Genomic DNA, 13,385 nt, shown 5'->3' with positions numbered 1-13,385 from the left:
ACTGTGCTAATGCACTGTAAAGTACAGAAATTATTTGGGTTTTTTTTTATTGTGAAAGTATTTTTGTAATATTGAGCAGCTAAGCACTGTATCTGTATTAATACTGGTCTGTATAGGATAAGAGAAACTTGTCCAAAGATGAATTTTGTTTTCCTGTCATTCTAAATTTCAGTTTGAACATTAGCATCTTGCAAGACCATCTGCAGAAGAATGAGAGAGACTTGAATTCGACATCATACTAAATTTTCAGTACTATTTTATTAATGTTTGCATGTCCTACACATCCTTTGGAGAACCACATAGTTGAAAATAAGAGCACAGGAACTTTACCCATTTATCAATTTTTATTAGTCTTAAGGAAACGGAACAGCCTTCATCAAGGAACAAACTATACACACATAGTCGATTTGCTAATGGAGAATAATGCTATGAACCATCTTATATAGTGATTGTACATAAGAGCAGATCTGCCCTTTAACCTTAAAGCAAATCCAAGTCCTTCAGAAGGTATTTTGTGTGGATTCTTTGCACTGTCGAACCATAATGTCTCGGGCCACCCTATAACAAATGCAGTGATGCTATACAGCCTGTTACTCGTTCTGTCAGAAGGTGGCTGTGGATTTCTGTGTAAGGACTGAGACGCTGACTGCAGTAGAGCGGGCAGAAATGGAGACTGCAGGGGGAAATTATTGTTACAGCCTTGGAAGGAATGTGGCTTTTGAAAGGCAATTTCACATGTGTAAATTGGTCCATTCTTGTACTCTCTCAAAAAGTAACTTCTCTCTCGTGGAAGAGCAGCTGAGTAAAGAAAGAAGCATGCTGATGGGTGTATTAAACAGGTGACCACAGTAGGGGATCCTATCATAAAAGAGCAACACAGGAACCCAGACCAAGCAGCGCCCCTCTTCCTTTAGCACAGAGGTGAAAAGCAGCCTGGAGTAAAGAAAGATCCTTGCACACACATAACTTCCTTTGCTGTGAGCCCTATCTTGTACAACCCCGTACTTACCTGTTTGGAAGAGCAATGGGGCAGTCATGGTTTCACCAAGTGTGGTTTTTATCTCCACTTCTACAGTAAAATTTTGTATTAAAATTTAATTTGGACTTAAGTTTAGTCAGGTGGCGCTAATTCTTGAAGTATGCTATGAGGAAAAAGACCTAAACACAGGGCTCAGAAACTGGCTAAGCTGTTTAGTCTACCAGAATAACCTTAAGTAGCAGTTGCAACGCAGGCAGAAAGGCTTCTTTGGTTGATAAGACGGTTGCTTCCATTAGTTAACAGAAAACTGAAACACCTTAAGTATGCCACTATGATCCTGCACAGAAGCATTAAAATCACTGATTTTGCTTACCCAAGCGAAGTGAAATGACTGATCCCAGCAGTTCACACGTGCCCCTTGGTATTCCACTACCTTTCCCCTGATGAGTATGAGGCACTGGAGGACAGAGGAGCTGCAGAAAGCCCAGGGGAGCCATGCTCTGCTTCCCCCCTCGGAAATAAAGGTGCTTAAGTTGCATCCTGGCACACTCAATGTAAACCATAAGCGAGACTCTAAAGCTGCAGAGATGGAAGTAAACTTTGTCCTACAAAGTTAAGTCAAGTCACGTAGGTCGCTCCTCTACCACCATGTTTTATTGGTAGAAGCTGCCCTTTCTTTAAATAAGGCATCATTTACATGGCTTCCTATGATCTAGATCAAAGTGAAGGGAAAAGCCAGAACAGTGGTATGCTTCAGATGCTATCGCTGCTTGCTCTAAGTACGTTGCAAGTGCTCTCATTAACACTGTTCTGCAGACATGAACAGTGGAGGGTTTCGTGACTTACAGCTGTATTCTAGGCTCCAGTACAAAGTCAGAGTTGGTATTTCCTTTTAGCAAAGGGGAGGTTTTTCAAACTTGCAAGTAGATGTTTTTCCTCCACAGTACTTCATTCTAGTGCACAGTCTCTCTTTAAAGCCAAGTGATTTCCAGCACATAAGTGAACAAAGAAAGAGCTCTAGGTTTCTTTTAGGTGACAAGTGCAATTAGCTTGTATTATAATCTAGCCACTGAGAAGGTTAATTGCATAGGGGGCCTTGTTTGTTTTTGCTTAAGCTTCCTCTAGTGCTACAGTACTAATAAATTACCCTGGAAAGAAATAAATAAATAGGTTGGCATCTCCCAGACACCACGCTGGAAATCCAGAGGGTTTCACAAAAGCTGCCCCCATGGTCCTGGGAAGGTACTTGGCAAAAAAAGTCCATATTATACAACTGTCTGTACAGGAGCGACGCACTGTGCGGGAGAGCCAGCTCTCTCCGAGGACGAGGTGGAACGGTTGGTGATTTCTCTCTGCAGTTCCTCCACTTTCTTCTGCAGCTCAGCCCGCTTGGCAAGAAGCTCCTTGTAGCGATTGTGGACAGGTTCCTGCAAGAAAACGTGTAGCTGAGTGCTAGGAGGCAAGCATGGAAGTGGAAGCCTGAACCGCAAAACGTTGCCGCTGACCTGGCACACAGCTGTGAGGGAAGGAGGGGTGGTACGTGGGTTATATCACTGTCTCCAGCCCAGGGGCAAGTAGTTGCTCTGGCTTTGGGATACTCATTTTATCCAACACGCATAGTGCAATGGTGGCTAATCAAAACTTCGTGTGTATTTCAAAAGATGGCAATTACAGAACACTTATCTCTGGCATTTCTGGGGGACGCTGGCCTTGGCATCTCAGCCTGGACATAATTTCAGGGCTTTGGGGGAAAAAAACCCAATACAGATTTATCTAAATATTTTCACATAGTTCTGATTGTTAAACAGATAGTACTGGAAAGCATTTGTTGGGTTCCTGTATCTAATGCCCCAGATTTGCAAAGCTCTGTTAACTGCAGTTGGACATGGAGGCAATCCAGGAATTTTTGTCCCTTCCTATGAAAAAGTGATTTCAGCATTCAGGGCCGTGTTCAGGCTGCTTGTCTCAGGTGCCTGCCCTGCCCACGCCAGTTTCCCTGCTGTCAGCGGTCAAGAGCATAACACGGGTTGCAGTCAGACCCCTGCGTGCCTTGGGCAGCCAAAACAAGCAGCGGGTTCCTGTTGCCAGGAATCGAAATACAGCCCCAAAGCTCAGATCTAGAATCCCACATCCAAAGTCGTCTTAGGTTTTTAGGCTCTTTTGTGAAGAAGAGAGAATTCGGATGATTTTCCCCATATTATAAGTGAGAAATTTTCCAAACTGCTGAGTATCTTCAGCTCCTACAGATTTCACGAGGCGGCAACCTCCAGCTGACCACCCGCGCCAGCCAGCTGTAGATGCTGCTCTTTCATTTACTTGCATTTGAATTTAGGCTTTTGTTTTTAGATTTAAGCGGTGGCAGTGTAAGTTTGTACATTACCTCTTGTGCTTCAAAGGTCTTGAGCTCCAAAATGACAGTATTAGTACTAGCAGAAAGGGAAATAAAAGCAGGATCCTTGGAAGAGGAATACCTGTGGTTTCATCCTGGGGTTCCAGCGGATGTAGTAGCCGACCCACAGCTCGAGGTGGCGCATGCTGGCCACGGGATACAGGACGTGGTTGGAGTAGCTCACGTACAAGGGGTTAGTGAAGTCTTCCAGTTGGCTGTTGATGTAAGACCAGAGTGACACAGTCTTTTTTGGAAGGCTCTGTAAAGGAAGGGGGTGGAGGAGGCTTTATTTCCCATACGAATCCCAGCATTTATCTACAAAGTATATATAACAGCATATACATATGCCTGTCATTAATACAGAGCTGGTTGCCTTTTTGTAGCTTAAAAAAACCCAACGTTCTTTTAATGTGGTTATTGTAATCAAAGCACACGGAGGCAGGCAGGCACACACGCACCCTGGAACGGAAACATCCTCTTTTACCCACCCAGCTGCCAACACAGACCAGGAACCGCCATCGGCACAGCAAGGGGACGACTGGCATGTGAACTCTCAATGCTTTAGTTAAACTTCACCTCTTTAAAGTGCTCCTGGAGGACTTGCTGAAGCATTTAATTGGAAAAAAAAAACAACCCAAGTAAAAAAAAAAAACATTTGACTTAGCCCTGATCTAGTGGAATAATTAGGCCCGTGAATAGTCCCAGTGAAACCTGTGTTGAAGTGCTTTCTAGATTAAGGACTTCACTAGGCTGAGGCCTTAAAAAACCCCCCCAAAACCCACATGCAAACAGCACGCAGGTTTTCTTCTCTGGAAATTACAATTATTTAATCACTGTGGACTCTAGAGAAACAGGGACCCTGATTTCACTACAGTACAATGCTATCACTTCTGTATTACAATAATTTATTATTATTTTTTAACTGATGTGCTATCAAATATAATCACATCGGGTCCACACAGCACTGTCCTCAATGTACGTCTGTGATGTTAGGCTGCAACCTTTTGGTGACAAAATGCTTCATCTTTAGGTAGGTGAGACAGAATGAGTGTCACTGCTTTTCCTTCTGATTCCAGACTGGGTCTGAATAGGGTAGTGTTCAAATGGTCTGAAGGTACACATCTATACGCTCCTCCCTTGGCAAACAAACCTCAACCAGACTGCAGGGCAGAGCTGGCTGGTGGCAGGACCTAGAGGCATGTCCTTCCTAATACTAGCACCTCTGTCCTCTCCTGGAAAAATGCAAGCACAGCAAGAACACACACTGAGACCAGTTACTTGCTGTAACCTGTGTGTGCAGAATGACAATACGCGCTTGGTAATTAGGTTGATTTTAACAGGAACGCTGCAAGGAAAAGGGAGGGCAAAAAGGTACCAGTTTCCACAGAGAAGGTTACATTAAACTGGAGTTCAAAGAAAAATTGCATTTCCAACTACTCGGGAGACAGCAGGAGCTATTCAGCCCCCAGTGAGTAGCTGAAAGCCATGCTGAAAGCAGTGGGACTGTCCAGAGGGAAATGGCATTGCTCTGAAATGTGAAGTCTCCAACAGACAGCAGTTTGCACAAAGAGGAAAATACCCCGTGTCCCAGAGGTTAAGAAGAGAGCTTGGCATTACCCAGACCTGCATCCACCACTATCTTTGAGTGCTGAAACAACTTCTCTAGCATTATCTGGCCAGCTAAAGCAATCACAGTACCATGCCTTCACCTTGGAGAGAAGCTCTCTTACCTCCTTCACTCTCTGCTGCTCACTGCTGTACAGGAAGGTCCCAAACAAACAGCTGTACAGGTGATCCAGGATGGTTATCAGGAAGTACTCGTTGAACTCAAATGCTGTAGGAAACTTAAGACAGAACCAGAAAATTAAGTTGGGATTTTAGAACAGGAATTGTGAATAAACTTTCTCCCACTTTGTGGTCTTGGTAAGGAGTTGGCCTCTCTTCTTTTGTTTCTAAACCACAATTTGTCTCTGTTCTTTGCCTGGTGGAATATTCAGGATCATATTTGCTCCTTCCAGGAGCAAGAGTTTCTCTCTTGGAAAGCTGCTTTACATGCGCAGAGAGGAATTTTGAGCAAAAGCCAGAGGTCTGAAGGGTTTGACCGCTGTGTTTATACACACTCAGTGCTGCTTCAAGTTGAAGCTTGCTCTGCTATGCCTGCCCCTAACAACAGACCACACGAGACTGTGAACAAAAGGCTGAAGCATATGTGAAATAATGCATAAAAAGAAATGGAAATTTCCCGGGGCCAAATGGAAATAACCTGTGTGCACAACAGAGCGCTTTCCAGAGGGAATAGCAGGGAGGCATCTTGCAACACAGGTCAGCGGGAGGAACAGGTGTATGGGTAGGGTCTGTGTTTGCTGTTGACGTTCCACGCAGAAACAATCAGACCCAAGACAGGGAGAACTGAAGCTCCACAAAGGGTCAGTAAGAATACATGCAATAAACTGCAAAGACACGCTGGACCGATGGAGAGGAGAGCAGGAGGCCTTCCTCCCTCACAAACCACCCTTCTCTTCCCAGGCTGCCCTGCTTGCAACACCCTGACCTCACCAGCAGGTCAGGATGCCTGTTTCTAGGAGCGATCCAAGGATAGCATGAAGAAAGTGACTTTTTATGATAGTAAAGCCTCCCTCTTCCTCTGCTTGGACACAGTACAGCTTCCTATATAGTGGCATCCTTTCCCATTTCACCTGTTTTAGTCCATGATGAGCCTAATTTTTTCAAAGAACTGCCTGACCGTGGCTGACATTTGCTTAAAATGCGGCACAAAGATCACAGCAGACACAAAAAACATTCCAGGTCCTACATACCTGGGGGAAAAACCTCCCAGCCATAGGGTATCTCTCCTGAACTGTGCCTCTGCCATGCTCGGTCTGAACAAGGACCTCAGCTCCTGGCTCTATGCCTCAAGTATGAATCTGGAGCAGTATGTTTGCCTTGCAAAGAAGTTAAAATGGAGCAAATGCAAGTATCCCTGAAGGTTTGCTTATGGGATCAGCTTGAGCAGAGGCAACAGGGATCCTGTGTGCACCCACCATGCTAGAGACTTACATTAGCAGCTCAAGTCACTTATGCTTCTGAAGGCACAGTGGGCTAGTGAGGATGGCTGGGGTGTCTGTTCCTGCCCGTCATAAATGTGAGGCAGCTGTCCCCTATTTCAGGGTGAAGCAAGCTTCTTCTCACAAGCTCACATTTATTGTAACAGCATGTATGTAAGCAGCACCCACTAACTAGCTAATCTGATGCAAGCCGACATCGTGGCCTTCCTGTGCACTTGTGCATTCAGGCTCTTTGCTAAACAGACTCCCAAGAAACTTGTTGCCAGAGTCAAGAAAAGAGTAGATGCCCAGAAGGAGAGCCTGTGCAGATCAGCTTGGAAATGACTCCTGTGGCCAGATCTTGGCCACGCTGTGCCACGTCTTGGTACAGTGGCTTTGTGGACACATGTGCCACCCAGCAATTTACCTGTCTTGTCATTTGCCAGACACAGTCGATGAACTGGAGGAAGACAGGGGAGCGATCCGCGTCTGCATGATTCTTATCTCCATGGCCAACTCTCTGAAACAGAGCAGGACAAAGAACATGAGTCACACGGGGCTTCATGGGGAAACTGCTGGGGTCTCCTCTCAGTCAGCCAAGCCTTTACCAACAGCTTTAAGAAGGTTCAAATGAGTCCTGATTTTGCTTTGTCTGTATCAGTGGGTAAAGGAGTAAAGGACAGCTACTCCTTTCGTCTTTGAAGTGAAATTTTTTTATGGGGATATTTTCATGCTAAATTAAAACAAGAGTTGTTTGAGTAGAGGCTCCAGATGCTATGCTGGCACTGATTTCAGTTTCATTGCTAAAGTTCAGAAGGAAAAAAATTGAGAATGCTTTTTGCTTCAGTTGCAGCTGTCGTCCTGGCTACTTCAGTAGTACAGTGTGCTAGATCTAAACACTACCTACAGGCACGGCATGTGGCGATAACCATCACGCAACACCTCGCAGCTTCCAAGCGCTGTACAAACACTAGCCCAGCCCATCTCCTGCCACCTCAAGAGAGGCAGTGATGAAAGTATCCCCAGAAGTAGGCCTCCAGCCCTGACCATGCTGTGTGGCCTTGGATAAGACATGTGAGGCCTGATTCCTTATAACTAGCATAGTACGTTACTGGTTATATATTACCCAGGAGCCCTCAGTACTGTAAAAAGACAGAATAAGAACATGTAAGTAACAGAGATCCCTACCTCTTCTGTAATACTGTTCTCCCCTCACCAAAGGAAATCAATATCATTATCTTCTTTGTATAGACAGGGAAGCTAAAATACTCACAGTTCAAACACCAGATAACAGTTTTGCTGCAGCAGAACCTCAGTTGCTTAGTGCCTCAGTTTCCCCACCTTCGTCAGAGCATTTGACTATGCAACCCACCATCGCATGTGCTGTAAACAGACCTTGTTCTAGCCCTTGCCAAAATTCAATGACCACAAGAGAAGAGCTACAAGCAAAACACAATAGGAACAAAGACTGAAAGGGTACTACTGAAAGGCTCTCTCAATTCCCATCAGGGCAAACCGTAACAAACTGCTGTGTCACAGGTCCACAGGCTGCGCTTCTGCTGACACTAGGGACACAACCACGAGCTACTCTTGGTCCAGTCTCAAACTGCTGATCTTTTACCTAAACAATTAAAAGCCTCCCCAAAAATAAAATGTGCCTGAAGAAAATGTGAGGCCAAGGCCATAACCAAAAATTCCCCAGCCTCTTCAATACCAAGGCATTTGTTAGATGACCATGTCCAAGCAGTCTCAGAAAATGGACTGAACTAGAAAGAAAGACAAAAAATACCCCAGTGGTCTCTGCCAACTCCCAGCAGAAATGCCTATCCTGAACCCAGAGCACACTGTTAGTTTAAGCCTAAGCATGGGAACACGACATACCAGTCAGGCACCTGAGAGATTTAATACCACCTGTTCCTCCTATCTAACCAATACTGTCTCCAAGGAGGTTAAGAGATGACTGGAATTACAGGCAGAAAACAATAGCAGCAGCATTCACCTTTCTTCTGCGATTTCAGCTGGGAGACTTCTCACAGGAAAGGCTAAACTCCTTTGAAATCCTTCAAGGTGGACAATAACTGTCTGTTCAGTGCCTTCCAAGGGCTAGTGACTCACCAGCTGAAATCTGTGGCCGAAGCTCAGCCACTCCTTCTCCACTAGCACTTCAAAGCCCCTGATAGTTCGGTAGTAGCCATCTAACATGAGCAGAGAGAGAGAGGTGAGCTGGGCTGTCCGGTCCCAGCCATCACTGCAGTGTACAACCACAGATGTCTTCCCTGACTCCACCTTGTCAGCAATCCGAAGGGCTCCAGCGAGAATGAGCTAGGACAAGGAAAAAAAAAAGTTACAAAATCTCTTTGGAACAGAAACTATAAATGAAAAATGGCTAGTGACAACACAGGACAAACCAAGGGCTCTGTCTGCCTCAAGGAGAATGGCAAATCAGTTCCAACTACTTTATAACTAGGACAGCAAATTGGTGAACACATTTTTTGTTTCAGCAAGATGACAACACATCTAAACTGTAGTGTAGGCACAACTCTAGAAGAGCTCTTACATTAAGCTCAGTCCTTGGACAGGTCAGATTTAAATGCAGGAGCATTCTGCGTCTGAACACGAACACAAAATGGCCATCGCCTTGCAACTGCTCCAGGAGCAGATTTGCCCCTGTCTGCATTAGCAGGTTGACAATGTAAGCTGGACATTTTTAGGAGAGAAAGAGCTTAATTTGAAAACCAACATCTGTAGAAGCTGAAGCATTTTGCCCCACTCATTCTGACTCTGCTTGGAATCCTGAAAGGCTGATGGGGCATGAACTCCCAGCATTTGCTGGTCTGGACCAGGCAGTAACACCAGGATGTCGAGAATCCCTGAGTCAAGAGCTTGGAGACTCTGTGACTCCTGTGCTCTAACCAGGGCTTTCACAGTTACACATTACCCAGGAACACACTTCGCTTCCAAAAGTATTCAGTACTCACTCATCTTTCAGTATTTCAACCCCCTCTCTTCCCATCTCCTCAGAATTCCCCATTCCATGAAACTGTGGTTTTAGCTGTTTTTAAACTGAAAACAAATTGTAAGTCTTTAAATTTCTCATTAATTGAAAATCCAGCACTGGAATTAGCTCTGGATACATTTTCCAGTGAACAGACCGGTACGGACTTGTGGTTACTCAGCCACATCCAGTGGATGCAGACATGCATACCTTGATATGCTCTAGCCAGTGAGTTGACTCTAAATTAGACAGCCAGTGAGTCTCCTCAATATTGGGATACACAATTTCCTTCAGTTTTCTCAGCGACTCTCTCATAACATGAATATTGTGAATGTCCAGGAACACTAATTCTGCATTCTGATAGGCATCCTCACTCTCATAGCCCCCTCCTTTAGCCTGAAGAACAAAATCCACATAAAAATCATTAAGCAAAAATATATTTTATATTTTATCCCAATTGTTTGTCCTGAGCAACTATCAGCTGACAAAATACCACAGTGATTGTGCTATCTAAAGCAGGCAGAAAACATTCGATTTATCTTACAATTGGGAACAAACACGTACATGCACACACTTTGTGTCACTTTCCTGCAATAGTAATGAATGCTATAATTTTTACCAAAGAATATCACATTACAAGCCTTCTTTTTCTCTGTAATTATCATTTATCCCCATTCAAGCTGCTAGCTCATTAGATTCACTATTCTGTCATTTACAAATTTACCATACAATTATAGAGGAGTATATCCCACACACTAATTGCCTTTCCTAAGTAGTGGGAAAGACAGATTAAAGAAAAAAAAAAATTAGCTTTAGTGCAACAAAGCAGTTCTACCATTAAAACAAGGCTTAGAGTGATGGCATGAGACATAGCAGCAGGAAGAACACAGCAACATTCCTAGACGTTAAAGATCCCCAGCTTATATTTTGAAATTAAAGATCATGATGCCTGATTTTCAGAAGTGCTACTCGTAACCCCTGCTCCCATCAGGGTTAACAGGGACAGAGTTCTGGTGCTGTTAGAGGAAGCAGACTTGCAACAATGTGAAGTGAAAAATGGTAATACACAAGATCCAGGGTGCTAGAGTTTGACGTCAGTACTATTGATTATTTTTTTTCCCCTTCCAATCTCATTTCCCTTTGCAGATTAATCCAAATGGACCTTTAGTAGTCACACTGATATCTTACAGATACCAGTGCAGGTGTAACAGTCTGTCTAGAGAATCAGATCACTGCATATGATTCCCTTCACAGTGGAAAACCCCTTGTGATCCTCAGGAATAATTTGAAATGGCGGTGGGAAATGTGCTCTAAATTATTACCTTCCCAGCTTTAGACAGAGGAAAAAACACCTGACCTTATTTGCTACAGCATTCACACTAGGCCTTGCATCAAATATGAAGATTTTATGGGACTGAGCATTAGAATCCATGATGGCTTGAAGGTACTTTTCATCTTCCTTGCTTCGCTTGCCACTCACTCCCACCATTGGCTGGCTACAGCGAGTGATCGTTGCTTGACTTTCTGGGTGAATCCATGACAACACCTTTGGAAACAAATGAGAAAGAAATGAACAAAAAATGGGATTCATTAAACCAGTGAAGTGTTTTACCTCTAATGGCTTGCTCTGGGATCCTGCCATGTATTAGCTGGTTCCAGAAGGCTGGATTCTATTAAATCACAATTGAAAAAAAGAACAAACGAACTCTTCTGTCCTTCGTCATTCATTCTGGTGGCATTCCCAAAGTTTGAACTCACAAGAGGTGACTGAATAGGTTTAAGTCTGACTTTTAAATATGCTGCAGACTGTTTTCTCACTGTTGTGTGAGTCACATTTTCTCGCTCTGCAGTCACTGGGCTATGTCTTACTCTATGTTACACCATGTAAAAGTTAAGCACTTTAGGAACAGATTTAATTTTCTATAGACTTGAGAAGTAAAACAATAAATTTTCAGTTACCACTGAAATAATCATCATAACGATGTGTTTTGTCTTCATTTCATTTAATAAGCATTTTCATCAAGGGTATCACCAAGTATTCCTCTATCCTGAAAGTCAGAGTAGGCCAGACAATTGTAAACAACCAAATAGGGCTGCTTTGCGTTTCCCAGGAACGGAACTGAGATTTGGTCTGGGTTGTGCTAAGTTATCTTCTCATTTTGGTTTAGTCTACATCTCTTTCACAACAGTAGTTCCAGCAGATAACGTTGCTTTCTAACTCCTCAAACATGTTGCTGTCACTTTTATTATCCATTGACCATTTATTTACTCCCTGGAATCCACTCAGCCTGATCTTGGTATTATTTATGGCCCAAAGGTATGCAACAACACCACAACAGAGTGGCTTCTTTTGTCACACTCACTGGTATGCGTCCCCTTGATCTGAAAGATGCTACTCTCTTCAATTCTTCATCAGGAATGCTTACGGGCACAGCTAGAATGGCAGGGTATGTATCACACAGCTCATAGCGCTCATTAATCTTGGTCAACCTCCAGCTTTCATTGGGAACTCCCTAAAGAGGAAACAAGAGCAGGTTAGCAAATGAGTTGCTCTGAGACCTCAGCACAGTCAAATCCCCAGACCTGAAATCCAAGGCAACTTTTGTTAATGAAGGATGTTGAGGGCTGGAGCCTGGGACTGCATTATCTTGGTAACTTGCATTTCATGCCTCTTCCCAGAGAGGTAGATGTTTTGCTCAGGTCACTGAAGAACAGGAAAAGTAGAAGACTGCAGGCAGGCTCACCTATGGCAAAGGAACTGTGGAGGCTACAGATGTGGCAACAAAGGTGATCCCCCTGAGGGCATCTTTAACATACCTCCTGGTCTCATCATGGTGCTTATAGGAGAGCCAGGAGCAGGACAGGATGGGTAAACGACAGTCCTCACTCCTCTCTCAGCACTTAGCTCAAATGTGGTGGTGAAAACTGGGGATGGAAAGTGGAGTTACCAGACAGGATGGAGGGGAAGACAGAAGGGAGAACAGGCAGTAAAACACCCCCAAAAAATCAATCTGTTTTGGGTGTTGTTCAGTGTTCGTGGCACAGCTGTGCAATCCCCTAAAAACACCAGAAACCTAATAATTGTATGTCTCTGGCTGTATGACTGTATGTGATCTGGACAGTGATGTGCAACTCCCATGTTCCTCTCAGGCTAAGCTCTCTGGTTGTACTAGTCTGACTTGGGCTGGGAGAGCAGGCAATCTACACACACACACATCACCGAGCTCAGTGTGCCCTGATGGGGAAGCAACTCAACAGCTTCCCAGATGACAACCTCCAGGTGACACCCGAAGCACAATGGGGATGGATCCTGACAACCTGCAGACTTAGTTTCGCCAGTGCTGGGAGTTAACAGATCAAAATGGTGGTGTTGCTACTGCATGCCTGCAAGGAGAGATTTAAACAGACACATGCAGCAGTGGTGAGCACTGACACAAAGCATCTCTGTGGAGAAGACAGATCTACTGCAGTGAACACAGCCAGACTGTTAAACAGAGAGTCTGATTTAGAAGAACATCAGCTCTTAAAACAATACATGCTTCTGTTCTAATAAACAGTACTTCATTTTAAGGAGGGTGGTGGGACACTGATTACCACTGTCGCGGCTCCCACAGGAAAGAAATGGCAAACCTAACACAAGTCAGACGAGCTGTGGTAACTATGGTTGACCCACACAGACTGCAGCCGGTTCCCAGTCAGAGTGGTGAGTCACACTGTCAAAACAGGTCATGGTTAGAAATACAAGGAGAGGACAGACCTTCTGTCTAATACCGGTCACACCCTGCTGAGGTCCTGGGGCCCTCCCTGGGAAGGAAATGTTACTACAAGGAATCAGCAGAGTTGCCAGGATGATAAGTACCCCAAAACCCTAAAGGAAAGCTATTTTTGGCACTGCCAAAGAATGGCAGAAACAGGCATCAAACATTGTGTATACACACTGTATATACACAAGCTTACTGATGGGTAAAACATGCTCAG

The 13,385-nt window shown here is 44.3% G+C and overlaps 1 protein-coding gene across 1 annotated transcript in view; it reads right to left on the bottom strand.

Annotated features, from left to right (window-relative positions):
• Nucleotides 1-330: 330 nt before the first annotated feature.
• Nucleotides 331-13,385, bottom strand: part of MTMR2 (myotubularin related protein 2) — a 42,780-nt gene continuing 29,725 nt past the window's right edge. Inside the window, exons 7-14 of the mRNA XM_009282067.1 lie at nucleotides 11,771-11,920; nucleotides 10,765-10,953; nucleotides 9,618-9,803; nucleotides 8,528-8,734; nucleotides 6,840-6,932; nucleotides 5,099-5,212; nucleotides 3,451-3,627; nucleotides 331-2,406 (exon numbers count right to left, since the gene is read on the bottom strand). Coding sequence (XP_009280342.1) covers nucleotides 2,245-2,406; nucleotides 3,451-3,627; nucleotides 5,099-5,212; nucleotides 6,840-6,932; nucleotides 8,528-8,734; nucleotides 9,618-9,803; nucleotides 10,765-10,953; nucleotides 11,771-11,920 — 1,278 coding nt within the window. The 3' untranslated portion in view covers nucleotides 331-2,244. The remainder of the gene's footprint in view (nucleotides 2,407-3,450; nucleotides 3,628-5,098; nucleotides 5,213-6,839; nucleotides 6,933-8,527; nucleotides 8,735-9,617; nucleotides 9,804-10,764; nucleotides 10,954-11,770; nucleotides 11,921-13,385) is intronic.

The sequence above is a fragment of the Aptenodytes forsteri genome, unplaced genomic scaffold (assembly GCF_000699145.1).
Source record: "Aptenodytes forsteri isolate BGI_AS27 unplaced genomic scaffold, ASM69914v1 Scaffold75, whole genome shotgun sequence".
In the NCBI taxonomy this organism is placed as follows: Eukaryota; Metazoa; Chordata; class Aves; order Sphenisciformes; family Spheniscidae; genus Aptenodytes; species Aptenodytes forsteri.
Note: the sequence above shows the minus strand (reverse complement) of the source record. Positions and strands in the feature narration are given on the sequence as shown.